General features: G+C 42.6%; 1 protein-coding gene across 1 annotated transcript in view; it reads left to right on the top strand.

The window, feature by feature from the left end:
- The first annotated feature begins 13,897 nt into the window (after positions 1–13,897).
- The window catches only part of mtpn (myotrophin), a 60,919-nt gene continuing 56,876 nt past the window's right edge, over positions 13,898–17,940 (top strand). Inside the window, exon 1 of the mRNA XM_083655992.1 lies at positions 13,898–14,244. Coding sequence (XP_083512118.1) covers positions 14,173–14,244 — 72 coding nt within the window. The 5' untranslated portion in view covers positions 13,898–14,172. The remainder of the gene's footprint in view (positions 14,245–17,940) is intronic.

Genomic DNA, 17,940 nt, shown 5'->3' with positions numbered 1-17,940 from the left:
GGTGGTGTCCTTCACATTGAAATTAACCCTGGTCCGTGGTCCGAACCTGGTCCAACCCAGCACTCGAGGTGGTTAACCCTTTCTTACCTGGGAATCAACCTGGGAATAGCCCTTTGGTGTGAAAGAGGTATAAGATAGCCATAGAATACCAGATACAGGCATCCTAACAGCACTAGACTGCTAGACACATATGAACTTGTGATTACCCAGCCAGGGAGTAGGGACTCATTTCAGTCATGTATGTCACATTAGCATCACAAGCAGGAGAAACATGGGCAGTAATCAGCCGTGTCCTTATCCCCGTGTGGGGGGGTGACACTCCAACCTGCACTCGTGAGACAGTTTATTACAATCACATAAAACAGTTTTAATATCAGCCTCCCAGCCTGCAGTGTGTGTGTGTGTGTGTGTGTGTGTGTGTGTGTGTGCGTGCGTGCGCGCGTGCGTGCGTGCGTGTGTGTGTGTGTGAATGGGAGGTGCCAGGGGGAGGGTGTTTTAGAGGGGAGCTACAGTGTGGGAGGGAGGAGGATGGGAGAGCAGTAGAATCTCATTAACAGGCATTTTTATTCTCATCATATTGAATTTCCTCCTTTATAGTCCCCTTCATCCTCCGGCCAGATTGGTTTTTCCTGCTACGAGCTGCTTATTTCATGTAATGATAGTGCTACACCCACTTTTGTCACCACCCATATCTCACCATGAGCCTCTGGAGAGAGGATGTATAGTTGAGTGGGGTGGCAGAATGAGGTGTGAGGGGCCTGGGGCGGTGTTGGCAGTTGGCACGGCTTTGAATGTGTTGCCCTGCCCTTGATCCTTCACAGATCAGTGTAAGAGTAATGATTGTTTCTTCCTCCCCCTCTTGCTTTTTTGTGTTTCTGCAGCTGAGCCCCTATTCGTCACTGACTGATTGAGTAGTTCTTGAAATGGCAGATGACAATGGCGATGGCCCTGAAAGTGCAGATTGCCTCCCAAACAGGTGTGGCACCGGATGCTTCTATTCCCCCACTGACTGGGTTGATAATAACAAAAATAACAGGGTCAAATAACAGGATGACAATAACAAAGTACAACAACAAAATGCTACCAGTGACAATAACCACTGGCTGTGTTGGAGTCCCCTTTCTCTCTCAGACATAATAACAATGTGCATACAGGCACTTCATTGATCTCTGCAGGGAGGCGCTGTAGGGATTCAATGACTTGCTCAAGAACACTTTAGATGACACAGGGTTTAAACCTGGAGGATCATGGTCTCACCAGTAGCCTGTACTACGAAGCTAGTTTAATGCCTTATCCGAGTAAGTTTGAGTTTAAACCTGGTTTAGCCGTACTACAAAGCAAGTTAACTTTCAATCACCATGGCAACTGACGCTGCAAAGCTAACCTGGTCGCGACCAGGTTAGCTTCAGAGGATAAGATCAAAATCCATGAGAGACCCATATAATATCGGCTCTCTGGAGTCACTCACCATTCATAAGATCGCCATATGAAAAATAGATTGCAGTCAACTGAGAATAGAACAAGCAAAACATTCGTGGCTCTGTAGGCTACATAATTAAATTAAGCCTACTTACCACTTTATGTCTTAACAGCTCAACGATGCGTGGAGAAATATGATCACTATTAATCACCGCGGCGCATATCATGAACGGACCCTCAAATGGAGTGAGGGTGATATTCTCCTACATGCCAGAAAAGCCTATACATATAATATAAATATGGGATAGCCCCAATACTAAATATGCAGGCTATTCTTGCATCTTTCAGCTGGAACTGTGTCCTGTAGGCTGTATGCCAATATATGAGCAAAAATAGGCTAGTTTTTATCAATGATAACTATGCCCGCATCGTCTCAATTCAGTTCAGCAGTTTTCTCTTTTATAGTAGGCTATTAGGCTTTATACTAGGCTATTTTATATATGAATTATTCGATCAGTGCAACCACACACATGAGTGATAGAGATCATTATTCATTGAGCATGCGTTTCTAAATCTATGGTCTAAATAGGCTTACAGATTGTGGAAATGTATAGACTGAGATTACACATTTACATTTGTTGCTGCTGTATGCAGCTGTATCAGACAGAAATCGCTGATCAAAGTAAATCAAATGACTGATGTGAATACAAGCTGCTGCTTTAGACAGCCCTTCAGCAGACTATCCAACGCGGATTTTCATTCTGACATTAAATCGCGGATACATTAAATATCCGCTAAAACTCTGATCATGCACTGCGCTTTCATGGAACGAGGAAATGGGTGTGGAAATGGGTGTGGGCGTGGATCAACTCAGCTGTTCATAATGTGATTGGCTAGCGCACCTCTGTCGCGTGGACGCGCGCCTGTGCACGAGCGAAAAACGTGCGCGTGCACAGGCAGATCCCAGCTTCAGTTATCGACTAGCAAACCAGCGTCGTAGTATCCTTAAACTAGATAGCTTTGATCCTGTTCAGTCAAACCAGATCAAAGGGACTTATCGCGGATCTGTTAAACTAGCTTCGTAGTACAGGGCTCTGGCCAACCTGCCACGCCCCAAATGTAAAACTCATCAACGTGACTGTCAAACAATTCTAATTTCTACCTTGCTGCCCTGCAACTATTAACTATTTCTGTGATCTAACATGGCAGCCACAAAATCTCCAACTGAGAGACTTTAAATGCAACATTCTCTCCCTGATTTCCCCCCCATTTTCTCCCCAATTGTACTTGGCCAATTTCCTCCCTGCTGCTCCACCCTCTGCCGATCTGATGAGAGCCGTAGACTAGCACCATGCTTCCTCCGACACATGCACAGTTGCCAGCCGCTTCTTTTCACGTGACAGTGTGGAGCTTCACCGGCAGGACGCTGCATGGGAGGATAACAAGGTGTTTATTGATTTAAATCTCACTATAGGCCAATATCACTCAAATAAACTCATAAAAAGAAATCAGAAACGTTATTTCGGTCAATTATTTCTCCACTTTAATAATACCAATTGGTATTGTATTTTATATTGTTGGAAAGCCTGATTAGTCACCTTTACAATGAAGTACAACTTGTAGGTTCATGCATTTGTGGAATGAGCAACACAGCTAACCGTATGGGTAGCGCCCCCACAAAATGTGCCAAAATCCCCTGCAAAATTGTTCTGTTGGTATTCACCAACAGAAGTGAATTTAACTGGCTAACAAAAGGCAGTCAGATATTATGATGCAAACATAGGGCCCTATCTTGGTACAGGTGATATCCCCTATTTGCGCTTGCGCACCTGTTTGCGCGTGCCTTAAGGCAGGGAAGATTGCAGTCCGCCTTGCGCTATTGTCCAGGTGTTATGCCGAGTTTTACACCGGCAGCAGCTAAATGCATCCCCACCTCACGGGAGCATATTGTAATGATTTATACAGAAACATAACTGTTTAAAAATTATATAATTGTCTGGGTAGATGTGACCTCCCTGTTTTTAAGTTAAAACAGCCCCAAAATATGGTGGGGATGCAATTACTCACGGGGGAGCATAACTCATCACAACAACGGGCGCAAGCGCAGATTAGAGGCGTGCCAAATCATTTATGCACGGCGCAAACGGGATTTGGGCGGTGTTAACCACCAGAATTATTCACAGGTGTGGCCTGGCAATGCCTGGGCATTACATCAATCAAACCAGATTCCCGTCTTGCAGTCCGTGTAATACAGTTTGTGTGAGGCATGGTGTAATTCTCCCCCTGCGTAATTTGGATAAGTGTAGGCCTATTAACTGTATATATTATCCCTATCTCATAACGACACCATCACATCATATAACCTACCTAACATCAGTGTTTTGATGCAATTCGGGTTATTTTGTTGACTGGGGTGGGACAATAGAAACGTGTTTGCAGCGGGTAAACGGCGGAGGCAAAAGAAAAGATTGGAGGATTTACAGTGGACTCAATTAAAACTCGGCGAAACATTGAGCTGCCGACTCGTGCCGAGGACAGAGAGAGATGGAGAGAACTTGTGACAGATCGGCTGTGGTGCCAATGACCCTCCGGGAATAGCCTATTGCAAGTAGGCTACAATGTACAAGCTTTCTCAATTAATTTACAATAACCCCTCCTTGCGATGTGATAAACATTTCTCAGTTAATTGCAGGAATAGCCAGTATTAGTGTTGGATGTAGTTAAAGGGCATTCTTGCTATTCTAAGTTAGCCTTGGAGCTCTTGCCCTTTACACCTCTGCCTTTCTTTATCTGAATGTATAGATCTTTCCCACACAGAAATTTGGCCCAGATTTGGCATGAAGCAGCTGGCACAGCTGGCATCCAGTCACCACTGACATATTACGGCATCATGTGAACATGGCCCAGGTGTCGCAGAGGGGCACCGGCTTTAAAGTGGCAAACAAGATATGGGCCAGTTGCTGAGTGTAGTATTTGGCCCAGATGCAGTAAACAAGATATTGCCCAGTTGTTGAGCGTCAGTGGTGTGTCCAGACCATTTTGATTGGAGTGGTGGGGCACAGACTCAAGCAAGGGTGGCAGTGGCACTGAGTACAACAGTACGGCATTTAGAAGGGATGTAGACCATTATTTGGCCGCCTTTCCAACCAGCTAGGATGGCATGGTTGGTAGCAATGGATGCCTTAGGTCTTCTAGTTTCTCTGTTGAATAAAGGATGTAATGTCTAAATAACAATAACAATAAAAGTTTGATAATTCTATTTATTTATTTATTTATTTATTTATTTATTTATTTATTTATTTGTTAACTCTTTTAAGAGATGTGTCATTCAGATACATTGGACCAGAATAGGGCCAGGGCCAGTTGTGCTCATACAGCTGGCTGAGATATGGCTATGTCATGGGCCGTAATGTGACCCGTGTTCTGGCTACCAGATCTGAACTCACATTTGGCCCAAACTCTTCACCCAGTCCTTAGCAGGGGCAGGAGCATTTGCGGGCGTAGTTGCCTTGACAGACAACTCCTTCAGCCAATCAGCGCGGATCCAGTCAAACCCAAATCCACTGGGGAGAATGGCAAAAACATATTTTCCGTCGAGAAACTCTGCAGTTGCGGCGATACTCCTGTACTTGTTTAACTGTTGTTACTGCACTTTATGGCTGTTTAAACTAGACAAACGCTGACATTACTCCTCGAGACGATCAAGATTCAAGATTCAAGATTCAAGATTTTTATTGTCACTCCATGGTACAAGTATCACGTGTGAAATTCTTGTGCTGTGGACTCCGTTTACGACATAGTACAAATAGGCAACAAGCAATGAGCAATAGGCAATAAGAAATAGGCATCAGGCATCAGGCAAGGAGGCGGCCATTATTGTTTTGTTAGTGCAGTGCTAGTGGCATTCCTGATTGGCCAACTTGCGCTGTCAATCACAGCGCAGTCGCTGATTGGCTCTTCCGTTCTGCAGCTTCTGCTAAACCCCCCCCCCCCCACTGGCTTTGGGGCCAGACCGTCACGCAGAACCAAATTAAATGTGAGTTCACGTGATCGGCTGGTTTACCAGGCTACGAGTGTAAGTGGCCTTTGGGTGGCTCAGCCCACCCAAAGGTCATGGACCACTGAACCCCTAGGTGGGTCCGGGGGCATGCCCCCCCCGGAAGAAAATTTTGTACAGTTTCAAGTAAAAATGGATCAAACTGGCGCACTTTGAGATCAAAATGAAGAGACAATGGCCCCTATTCTCCCACAGGCCTTCGGCGCTAAAACGGGCCTTAAACGCAAAAAAACGTGCCTTGCGCCTGTTTTGGGACGATATCAATATGGCTTTACGCTGCCAAATGCGCTTTAGGCCGAATGGGCGTGGCGCAGTCCCAGAATGGGCCAAAGTGGGCGTGTCGGCGCTAAATACCGGCCTACTGATATCTTCCGAACTGGCGTAAATTTAGCGCCTTGCGCTTTTGAAAAGCAGGCCTATTCAGTGCGCCAGCTGCGCGGAGCGCTCCCCTCTGGCTCTCTCCCTCCCCTCTGGCTCTCTCCTCTGTCACCCTTCTCTGTGTTACTCTCTCCCTCTCTCCTCAGTCTGACAGGCACAATATGACTGTCTCTCTCTGACTCCCTCGCTCAGACAGACACAACACACGTCCTATAGGAAATAGCAGTTGTAATAGTTCACTGCCTGTGAATGTCCCAGCATGCAATTGGGTACTCCATTTCGCTACTAAATAGCAACCAAATGAGGCGAAATAGATATAAAAGGTCGATCTAAAATAATGTGTAATGGTAACACAGCCTGCAATTGTAGAACATTTCAATATTGGACCAAATAAAACATCGAAATTAAAACACCACCCTAAGTGAAACATATATGTCCTCCTGGGCCTATATATATCCCTTGTCGATTTAACGTGATTTAGATAAGTGTTAGCGGAACGCGCTTCGGAACGCGCTTCTACTGTCATGTGCTATACTGTGATGTCCGCTCCAATAACTTGGCCCTACTTCACATTTAGTTTTACAATAAAAACACATTTATGCAATGACTTTACATAATGTAGGGTATATTTATGTGCATCATTCTACCTGCAGCAGGGGAGAGAAAACGATATCGTTCTGGACAAACTTTCACCAATATAAAATTAATCTCATCATATAGGGATAGGCTATATTTTTCTAGCTGATGCCTTTAGAACATTCTTTTCACTTTGATCTTGCTATAGTGTAGCGTATTTACATGCTTGCAGTATTTAAACTGCAGTTAGATTGGTTTGAGAAGCATAATAATATGGAATAATAGCCTATATGGAGACAGACAGACTGGATGAAGGGAGGGGGGGGGCAGAGCGCTTGGCTTCTGTCTGGTTTTGCTGGAACAGTGGAATTGGAGCTTAAAAGGCAAGCGTGCGATTTGTTTATTGCACTTATCCAATGAGCATGACGGTGCATAATTTTACGCTTAAAAGGCGTGGTTGTAATGCTTTAGGCTGCGTCTAGCGCCAAGACCAAGATATCAAGTGCGCTGGTCCACGCCCACTGCGCCAGGCGCTCGGCGTAGAAACTAGGCCGATGCAACGATAGGGGCCTAGATCTATGAAGAAATACACACATCAATATCTTCTTTACCGTTCTGTGGTTTTACAGCGATGAAAAAATAATTGTTTCCCTATATATACTATATATATTCTGCATACAGGTTACTATATGGTAGAATTATGTTTGCATAAATAATACCAAAATCACTTCAGGGGAGTTTCAAGTAAAGTAACATTTTGCTTATAGGCAAAACAAAAGTAAAATTAAATCAAAAGGGAGCTTCCTAACTTATTGGCTGGAATAATATTCTGACAAGATAATAATATACTGTAAGCACTAAAGCAGGAGTTTGCAGTCAACTAGATGAAATTATGTGGCAGTATTTGTGGGCGTCAAAATCTATGTAGGGTGTATCACCACAAATAGATCAGTGTATGGGAAACACTGACTATTAAATTGTGTGACTAGAAAGACACCAATAAATCTGAGAAAATGTACTTTAATTTTGAACAACAGCACTACAACGGTGGCATTACAAATGGTATTATGAAATTATTGTGGGAAAACACAAGAATGCCGCTTTTTTTCATGAACTTTAAGCAGAAAATTAAAAAATAGTTTTAAAGCAAAAATAAATAATAAATAAAGATAATTTTAACAGAAACTGCTACTAATGACCACCATGGATTTGGAGAGAAAATTAAGAATTTGGGTGGGCTGAGACTATTTTTGGGTGGGCTAAAGCCCACCCAAAAAAGGCCTAGAACCGCCCCTGCTTTGCTCAATCCTGCTTCTCATTTAAAGCTATACAGGACTGGAACAAACTCCCCACTGACCTGAAAGTCTGTACAGATTTTAATACTTTTTCACGTGAAGTTAAGAAATGGATTATAAATAACCAACAATGCCCACATTAGTCTGCTTTATTACTAATTCGTCTTTTCAGAACTGCATAATGTGATATTTATACCTTGTGTAGTGTACATAAATTGTGATTATGTGTGTATGATTTGTAATGTATAATCTGTATAACGAAGATGTGTTGATATCTGTTATGTACCTTGTAATATAATATATTGTATTGTTGTTTGTGCTGGCAACCCTGCCCTGGGACTGCAAATGGAAAATAGCAATTTGCTATAATCTGGTGTAAAGCATCTTTTCTCTTTGAGATCAATGTTATCTTTTGCACATGGTCCCTGACAAATAAACTTAATAAAGTAAACTAAACTAAGTCGCATGGGAAAAGGCAGGTGCAATCTTCCTGCTTAGAAAGACCACTCAACTACTGGTCTGCCCAATAACAGCTGTCCCTTTGTGGTTCTCTCAGCAAACAAAGTTACCCTGGGTAAAAATTTAGATGTTAGCCACAAAGGGGCTGGGCTTAGATGCATACTTATATTCTGACTCTTGTAAGAACTTGAAGGCGGCCACGCTCAATCCATTTGTTAGAAATACTCTGTTGATATGGCATGAGGCGCAGAATGCTCTAGGCGAAAGCCCACCTCTATCACGCTTCTCTCCCATCTGGGGTAATGCAGGCTTTAAACATGGGAAAAATGATTTAGGATTCAAACAGTGGTCATTAAAAGGCATCAGTCAAATTATGGACCTTTATAATGATGATATTGTTATGTCTTTTGATGAGCTCAAAGCCAAATTCGATATTCCAAAGTCCCACTTCTTTAAATATTTACAGTTGCGCAATTTTATTAGCTCCAAACAAAACCGCTCATTAATTCACCCCCCCCCCCTTTAACAGTACTAGAACAGATCATGACCCAACACCAAATTTAATCCAGACACCCCTGAGACTTGTGTCAAATGCCAAACTCATAAAGGAACCCTTTTCCATTGCATTTGGGAATGTGAAAAGATGCAGATGTTTTGGAGATAAGTTATTAATTTAATTTCCAGAATAAGCTCTAAACCCATTCCTCTTAGCCCAAAACTCTGCATCTTGGGCCTATACCCTGCAAATCTATCTTTGAGGGAGCATGAAATCAGAATGGTTGATCTCTGCTTAATACACACGAAACGTCTCATAGCTATGTACTGGAAGAATGTATCATGTCCTCACATCAGTCATTGGCTTAAAGAACTATCATCCTGTCTTGCTCTGGAAAAACTAACATATAGGCCCCTATCGTTGCATCGGCCTAGTTTCTACGCCGAGCGCCTGGCGCAGTGGGCGTGGACCAGCGCACTTGATATCTTGGTCTTGGCGCTACACGCAGCCTAAAGCATTACAACCACGCCTTTTAAGCGTAAAATTATGCACCGTCATGCTCATTGGATAAGTGCAATAAACAAATCGCACGCTTGCCTTTTAAGCTCCAATTCCAGTGATCCAGCAAAACCAGACAAAAGCCAAGCGCTCTGCCCCCCCCCCCCCCCCTTCCCTTCATCCAGTCTGTCTGTCTCCATATTGTAATGATCCCACAAAGCCGCCGAAGAGTCAGGTTCTTGTCACCGCACTTTATTGTGGATCGCTATACCCGGGGACCACTGTCAGCCGTGGTCCACGCCAAAACCAACACCCCACAACACACACCCAAACCCAGCTAGCTTCTCCTAGCTCCGCAGCTCCCAACACACACAGCCCTCTCCCTCAGGCTTCCCACATCAACAACCCCGAGCTGACACTCTCTCGTTCAGATCCCCCCTTCCCCCAGCCAATCACAGGTGAACCCCTCTCTCCACCACACCCACTGGCTGGTCTGCTGTCTTTACGTACCCCCGTAAATCCCCACAGACATGTCAACCCCAAACTAACGTGACAACTAGACAAACCCATGTTTACTGACAAACCCACATCGCTACAATATATAGGCTATTGTTCCATATTATTATGCTTCTCAAACCAATCTAACTGCAGTTTAAATACTGCAAGCATGTAAATACGCTACACTATAGCAAGATCAAAGTGAAAAGAATGTTCTAAAGGCATCAGCTAGAAAAATATAGCCTATCCCTATATGATGAGATTAATTTTATATTGGTGAAAGTTTGTCCAGAAAGATATCGTTTTCTCTCCCCTGCTGCAGGTAGAATGATGCACATAAATATACCCTACATTATGTAAAGTCATTGCATAAATGTGTTTTTATTGTAAAACTAAATGTGAAGTAGGGCCAAGTTATTGGAGCGGACATCACAGTATAGCACATGACAGTAGAAACGCGTTCCGCTGTCACTTATCTAAATCACGTTAAATCCACAAGAGATATATATAGGCCCAGGAGGACATATATGTTTCACATAGGGTGGTGTATTCATTTCGATGTTTCATTTGGTCCAATATTGAAATGTGTACAATTGCAGGTTGTGTTACCATTACACATTAATTTAGATCGACCTTTTATATCTATTTCGCCTCATTTGGTTGCTATTTAGTAGCGAAATGGAGAAGCACAATGCATGCTGGGACATGCCAGGCAACTTACAACTTATTTTTCCTATATGGGAAGTGTGTTGTGCCTGTCTAAGCGAGGGAGTCAGAGAGAGAGAGAGAGAGAAGGGTGACAGAGAAGAGGCAGAAGAGCACTGGCGCACTGAATAGGCCTGGTTTCAGAGAGAGACAGAGAAGGGTGACAGGGGAGAGGCAGAAGAGCGCTCCTTGCAACTGGCGCACTGAATAGGCCTGGTTTTCAAAAGCGCAAAGCGCTAAATTTTACGCCAGGTGGGAAGATATCATTACGCCGAGATTTAAGGCCGACACGCCCATTCTGGCCCATTCTGGGACTGCGCCACGCCCATTCGGCCTAAAGCGCATTTGGCAGTGTAAAGCCATATTGATATCTTCCCGAGGCAGGCGCAAAGCACGTTTTTTTGCGTTTAAGGCCCGTTTTAGCGCCGAAGGCCTGTGGGAGAATTGGGCCCATGGTCTCAAACGTAAGCTTGATAAATTTTACAACATTTGGAGCCTCTTTCTACATCTTCTTGAAAGCGAAGATTTGCAACACATTCTGGATTCATGAACCCTCATTGCGCCTTGTCCTATAGGTGTGTGATACCACAGTACAATTGCATTTCAAGTATTTATTACTCTTATGCTATGCTGTACATTTGTATGTCAATCCTCAAGCTGTACTGCTATACTGCTCAAACACTCTGCTTAAAAGGGAATGCACTGTTTTTCTTTTGTTTTTGTTTTTTGGACGGATGAGATGGTCTGGGAGGGTGGGTGGTGGTAAATGTTTATATTGTTTATATTGCTGATAGTTTGTACTATTTTATCCTTGATTTATATGCAAAATCTCAATAAACAAATGCTTTAAAAACATTTAAAAAAGAAAGACCACTCGAGCCAGCTTTCCAGTGCTAAATACATTATTGGGAGCAGGGGTTTGGTTATAGTCCCTGATTTCGATCGTCGAGATCAACAGGCAGAATCACAATTCTCAGTGTTTCTCTTTTTTCTCTCCGCCCCTGCCTATAGACTACTTTCCAGTGGCCTGCGGAGACAAGACTGGAAACCTGATTTTGATCTTTGCAAATCAAGACTTGATAGTCTAACAACAACAATAGCCTACGTTTGAATTGAAGGTCGAGTCGATATTACCGTGGGGTCGGGTCAGGTCGTGGTTTTGGAGAATCACCCATGGTATCTGTGGCATCTGCCTTCGTGTCAATTTTTTTCTTGCTGCACTGTCTTGTTCTGTTTGTTACATGTAGCTACTGTATTAGAGGATATAAAAAAAAGTACAATTCTATTTTCTGAATGTCCAGCTTAAGAATGAATTCAATGCTTAAGAATTGACATGTCACTTCTACTGATTGGCTTAGCCTCAGAACAAACTCAACCACAAATCAGAGGCAGAGTAGGGTGGGTCTTGAGTCAGACTTCACATCACTTCTTCGTCTAGTATGAAGCCTTGTATTGGTGGAAATTCCCCCAGAGATAAATTGCTAATATAAATTGATGATTAGATATTGCATGCACTGGCCTATTTGCAAATGAAATGGTTTACTGCATATTCAAACCAGTGTATATATTAGGAAGACACAACTAATTATCTTCTTAATTAAAATTGGCAAAGTGGGTGGCAGTGTGTGTGGCGGCAGTGGGTCATGATTGTGATGTCATCAGTGATGTCACTCGATCAATTGTGATGTCATCAGTGATGTCACTCGAGCCACTGATTGCCCAACTGTGATGTCACTCAGGCAGTTGTGATGTCATCAGTGATGTCACTCGAGCAACTCTGATGTAGTATGAGCCGATGGCGCACATTTGCACGATGGCACCAAGGTGGGTGGGTGGTGTCTGTCTGTCTGTCTGTCAGTCATGATTTTGGGAGCCTGTGGAGCCTGTGATTTCCATAACTGCAGCCATGGCACATCATCTCCAGGGATACTGTTATGATGTCAGATATCTAGGGCTAACATGGTCAAAGTTCCAAAACTTGAGGTTAACATGTAGAAATGCTGCCTATAGTCAAACACCTTCACAGAAGGTGATTAACAGCTGAAGTGAGGGAGAAATTAGCTGTGCTGAAAAACAGCTAAAGCTGAAATTAACGAACTGTAATGTGTTAGAGGGTATACAAAGGAGAATACTGTCACAGAGGACTACGAGATGATTTATCATCTAAGGAAACCAGAAAATTTCACATTTGAGAAGCTGGAATCAGAGAATTAGGACATTTTCCTTACAGAAATGGCTCAAAATGATGAATAGATTATCAAAATAGGCAATTAATGTAATATTTGGCAATGAATTGATGGATTGTTGCAGCTCTTTATCAGTTTTTATAAAATGTATTTTTATGTATTTTCAAAATACAAAATACGTATTTGTATCTCAAATAAATTTTTCAGACCAGTATTTTGTATTTGTATTGTGATACATTTTTTGAGCAAGTATTTGTAATTTGTATCAAAATACTTTATGATGTATTTTCGCCCATCTCTGGTCACACCCAAGAAAAAAACACGCCCATGGCGCATCCTCTCCAGAGTCTCCACCATAGACATGAGCGAGTGAAGCGCACACTAATTTCTCCTATTTTAAACAAAACTCCATAGGAATGAGTCGATGATTTCTAATAAAAAATATGTTTTTATTTAAGACCTCAAGCTATATTTTTGTAACCTTGCGAGGCAGCTGGATTTGCGCAATATCACAAGATCACGATCAGACGACAAGTCGATCTTGCCAAGCTCCAATCCATTGGTTTGAATCGGAACCACCAGTGGTTCGCACCAAACAGCATCCAGAGGCAGCTGAGTGGGATTTGACCACAGCAAAAAGCGAGCCCGTGATTTGATAGACTTGATAGAGAGATGGTTCGTCACCAGTCATGGCTAAAGGGAAATTGAAGAAAAGAAAATAGTTGGTGCTGTTCTGTTAGATTTTTCAGCAGCGTTTGACATTAGTAATCATAAATTATTAATCACCTGCCAGGTATTTTTTTAAGTGCCTGCCTATTTTAAAATGTTTCCAGCGCGAGTTCCCAAATGGTTCCGTGAAAACAAACCACCTGGCAGCGCTAGGTTAATATTTTGTGCAGCACAGTAGCATAAAAGCTGTGAGAGCTATGGAGTATAGGCCTATTTATTTTGAGGTTTTTGTATTAGCTTTGTAGCCCAGGCATTTATGTATAATAATATTTATTTTATGTTTGTCAGGGAAGAAGGGACGGGGGGTCACTCTTGTATTGTTATTTAAATTCCATGACAAATAAATTAACACATTCATTCATCACATAAAACCTCGCTTTTACTGTCTATGCTTTTTTTTTTTTTTTTTTACATAAAAAATAAAATCTAAGTACCAACCAGCCAACAGATGATTAACAAACATTGCAAAACAGTCTGAGTTGGACACAACACAGTGGGAAAATAACGTTACCAGAGGCCTTGAACGCAGCACGAAGCTCTTTCCCCTGTTAACTTCCGGGTAAACTCATCGGAAACACTTGTCGCTTGCAGAAAGGTAAAGGCGGATCCCTCTCCACTATTTGCCTGTGGGAACTTCTTTTGAACCTTTTTTTTTACCGTCCTCTCCTGCTAGTCTCAATAAACCCTACTAAAACCAATCTTGGAATTAGTAAAACATATTTATTCAGTCATCCCAACGATCGTCCCCGCCGCGACGACAGGAAGTTTGTCAAAACCATCCAGTTAGCGTTAGCATCGCAGTAGCATTAAGTTGACAGCTAGCTTACGCTACCTGAAACAGGAGAGAAGCCACATCGCAGCTTTTTAATAAAGGAAATGGGAGATAAGGAATTGATGTGGGCATTGAAAATTGGGGACCTGGACGAGGTTAAAGCTCTACTGGTAAAGGTAAGACCCTTCTGTTTCTCAAGTAAGCTAAGTTAATGTGCTACAATTGAAGAACACAAGTGGCTGCTGAGCTAACGTTAGCTAACTTAGCGTTAGCTATCTAGTGTAATGTTTGATCGTTCATCTAACATAGGTTATCGCGGCTGATTAAAACATCTTAAGAGAGCTTGAAATGAGTTAGATATAAACAAAACATGTGTCTGGTATGACACCTTCTAGATATGGTGTCGGAGTGCTTAGCGTTAGCATACGTTATTTAGCGACACATAGTTAGCTATTGCTAACGTTACGCTAATACCGGTGACAGGCTGGCACTTGGGCAGTGCTTAGCTAACGTTAAGTAATAACGTAACGTTAGCTCCAACCATAGCGTTCACACGCACAACTAACGTTATGTGCACATCATGTTTCGTTTAGTTAGCTAGCTAACGATACCACTTTACGCAGAAAGCAACCTGTTGGTAAGCGAACCAGCGAAAGCACCAGCTAGTTCATGTCAATAAATGTTGATGTAACGTTAGCTGTCTGACGTTACATCCACTGTAATATAACGTTAAATGGCAATCGTTGCCTAGAAATGATTGTTGTTTGTAACGTTAGGAAGGGTTGTGATGTCCTTTCTGATAAAATCCATGTATCTGCTAGCTAGCCAATGGACCGCACAGGCCCGGGCTCGGGCTCCCACACAAAGTTAATGTTAGTGGGCGGGGATCTCAGCTGTAGCCGAGCAAATGAAAGCCTGAACAACCAATGTTTGGAAGACGTTGATGGAAAATACATTGTCGGAAGATTTCACCAGACTAGAAAGCTATAAAAGCTTGATTTTGTCCTGTGTCGCTTGAAAAACAAGTGGTGCCTCTGCTGCAAGAGGCCATTTGCTGTTACAAAAATGCCAGTAAGAAAGGTAACAATTGCTGAAACGGTATTCTCGGTTGTTTTTATACACAGCAGCTAATTTAGCTTGATGGCATTCAGTTTAATTTATATTCCAATACATCCCTTTAAAACAAAACAAAACATATCAATATCTCAGAATAGCTAACGTTTGTCTGTCTCTCCTCAAACAAACAGACCCCTTAAAGTCATGCATGCAGGCAATCATACTCGGCTATAAGCAATCATTCCCAGTGAGAAAGCACCCTCAGGTCCCACTCAGTCCCAGCATATGGGATCAGCAGGTCAGAGGCCCTCCCAATTCTCTCTAGGGATGGGTGCCATAGACCGGTTCTGAATTGGTACCGGTTCCTGATTGGTCAGTACCGGAGTATCAAGAAGCGTCTCGACAAATGGTATTGCTATCGGTATTTTTTATTTTTTACCATCCCCTAATGATGACGAAGCTGCCAGCATCAGGAAGCAATTACTTTTGATGTTGCTTAACTGCATGTTTACACTCCTGTCCCATGCTACAGTACGCTTGCGGCAGGAAAAAGCAGACCCGAAAATATAATACTACTAAATACTTTAAAATGTCAGTAGTATATTTGTAAGAAAACCAGCAGCAAAATGTTTTACCGGAGAGAGATGCCTGCAGCCGGCTGGGAGTCTGGGGACAGACAGAAAACTATGTGTCCCGATGCAACAAACGTCGCTGTGCTTTGGTGAACCTGACTTGTTTTCTGAAAGAATATTATGTCGACTTTGCAAACTCTGAATACACAACAACAAACGGCAACAGTGTTGGTAACTTTAACCTGTAATGTTGGTGATAGCTTGCACCAAAAGATATCCAGCCATTCAGCACAGTTGTCCTTTTTTTTTATAATCCTTTGAAAACTGCTGTGCTTATCCACACTCGATGATGAAATTGTATTTTTTTTAAGTAAGGGATAATCAACGATTAAGTGTGCGTTATACGATTTTAATGCATGCCACAGGCGTCTGGGATAACTGTTTAGGTTTACCTAGCAACACTTGGGGAACCGACTAATACCTGGAACAAGTGTTACCATCCCGCAGCTTCTCATGCAATGGAAACGTTTGCTGTTCCAGTAAATAGGACGAACCTTGGATATGAGCCGGTGAAGCAGAGGTGGCGAGTTGAATGTTAGTTTAGTTGTGCTGTTTGTTTGATTAAACAGCTCAGTCAGACCATGGTATAAATGAAAATAACCCTCACTAGATAATGCTGGTTTGCTCTGTGCCTGAAGTGAAAGTCGTGCCAGCGCAATGCATTCTGGTTGTTGTAGTAGGATTCCTCCTTAAAGTGAACTACAGCCGTTTTCTCAGTTTTCTCTTGTAATAGGACTCAAATTTAAAAAATAATTGCACATTTCTAATCTATTGCACATTTCTATTGCACTACTAGTGTAATAGAAACGTGCAATTATTTTTGAAATTTGAGTAGGCATCTTGCGCGCTCGATGCCTAGGCTCGGCCGCTGTGCGGCCTCAAGGTTCCTACACAACGCCGACGAGTCTAAGCGATAAACTCACAGGCACTCTCATGTACTCGCAACTCGCCCTGCAGCTTGGTTGGCTGCCTTGCTGTATTCCCGTCTTCAATTGGTCTATTTCGGTTTTGGCCCCTCCTCTCGTCTTGTCGCCTGCGATGTCTTGACGCCAGGTATCCCAGCATGCTTTGCAAGATGGTGAGCGACAAGATGGCAACGAGGGAAGGAGGGGCATTTCGAAATCGACCAATTGAAGACGGAAATACAGCAAGGCAGCCAACCACGCTGCAGGGCGAGTGCGAGTACATGCGAGTTTATCGCTTAGACTCGTCGGCGGTGTGTAGGAACCGTCACCCGTAGCTCGTCCTCACCTGTTCCAGCGGCTGTTATGCCCTTGGGGTCAGTAGCTCCCCTGGCCCATGAAGTTAGCTTTTTCTCAGCAGGAGTCATAGTCCTTTTCTCAGGAGTTCAGTTGATGATTCTTCTATAAATAGGTCACGATGACATGACATCACTGATCAGTCTTGTCACAATGCCTCCTTGTGTGTGTGTGTGTGACATCACTGACCAGTCTTGTGTCGTTGTGTCTGTGTGTGTGTGTGTGTGTGCGCGTGTGTGTGTGTATGTGCACCCTTGTGACATCACTTTTGACATCATCACTGATGACATCACGTCATTAGCTAATTAGCCTAATTAAAAAATCCGGCTCTGTCAGGTCACCCGCACTTTACACCCCCTGAAAGTTTCAGCCCCATCACACTTGAAACATACAAACAAATAAATATCGCCCACATACTCAATTTTATAGATAGGTGGTCTAGATCAGCGTTTCTCAACTGGTGGGTCGCGACCCAAAGGTGGGTCGCGGGGCCGTTTTGATTGGGTCGCGGACATTGGCCAAAAAAAAAAAATATATATATTTCATTTGAGTTAAATTCAGATTATTGAAACTGGATTAGCCTGACCAGTTTTACTTGTTTAACAAGCTGAAGCATATGCTCTGCCTGTAATTCAAGAGAAGTCTGCCTTTTCATTTCATATTTAATTTTAGTTCAATTCAGATGATTGAAACTGTTTAATTAAAAGTTATGACCAGTTTAACTAAAAAGCATATAGCCTGCCTGTGATTCCTTTTTATTTCATATTAGTTAAATTCAGACTATTGAAACTGGATTAGCATGACCAGGTTAACTTGTTTTATTATTATTATTATTATTATTATTATTATTATTATTATTAACTTGTTTAAAAACATATAGGCATGTAATTCAAGATAAGTCTGCCTTTTATTTCATATTTCATAC

The sequence above is a fragment of the Poromitra crassiceps genome, assembly GCF_964638095.1.
Source record: "Poromitra crassiceps genome assembly, chromosome: 2".
Lineage (NCBI taxonomy): Eukaryota > Metazoa > Chordata > Actinopteri > Beryciformes > Melamphaidae > Poromitra > Poromitra crassiceps.
This window is presented reverse-complemented; position numbering and strand designations above follow the sequence as displayed.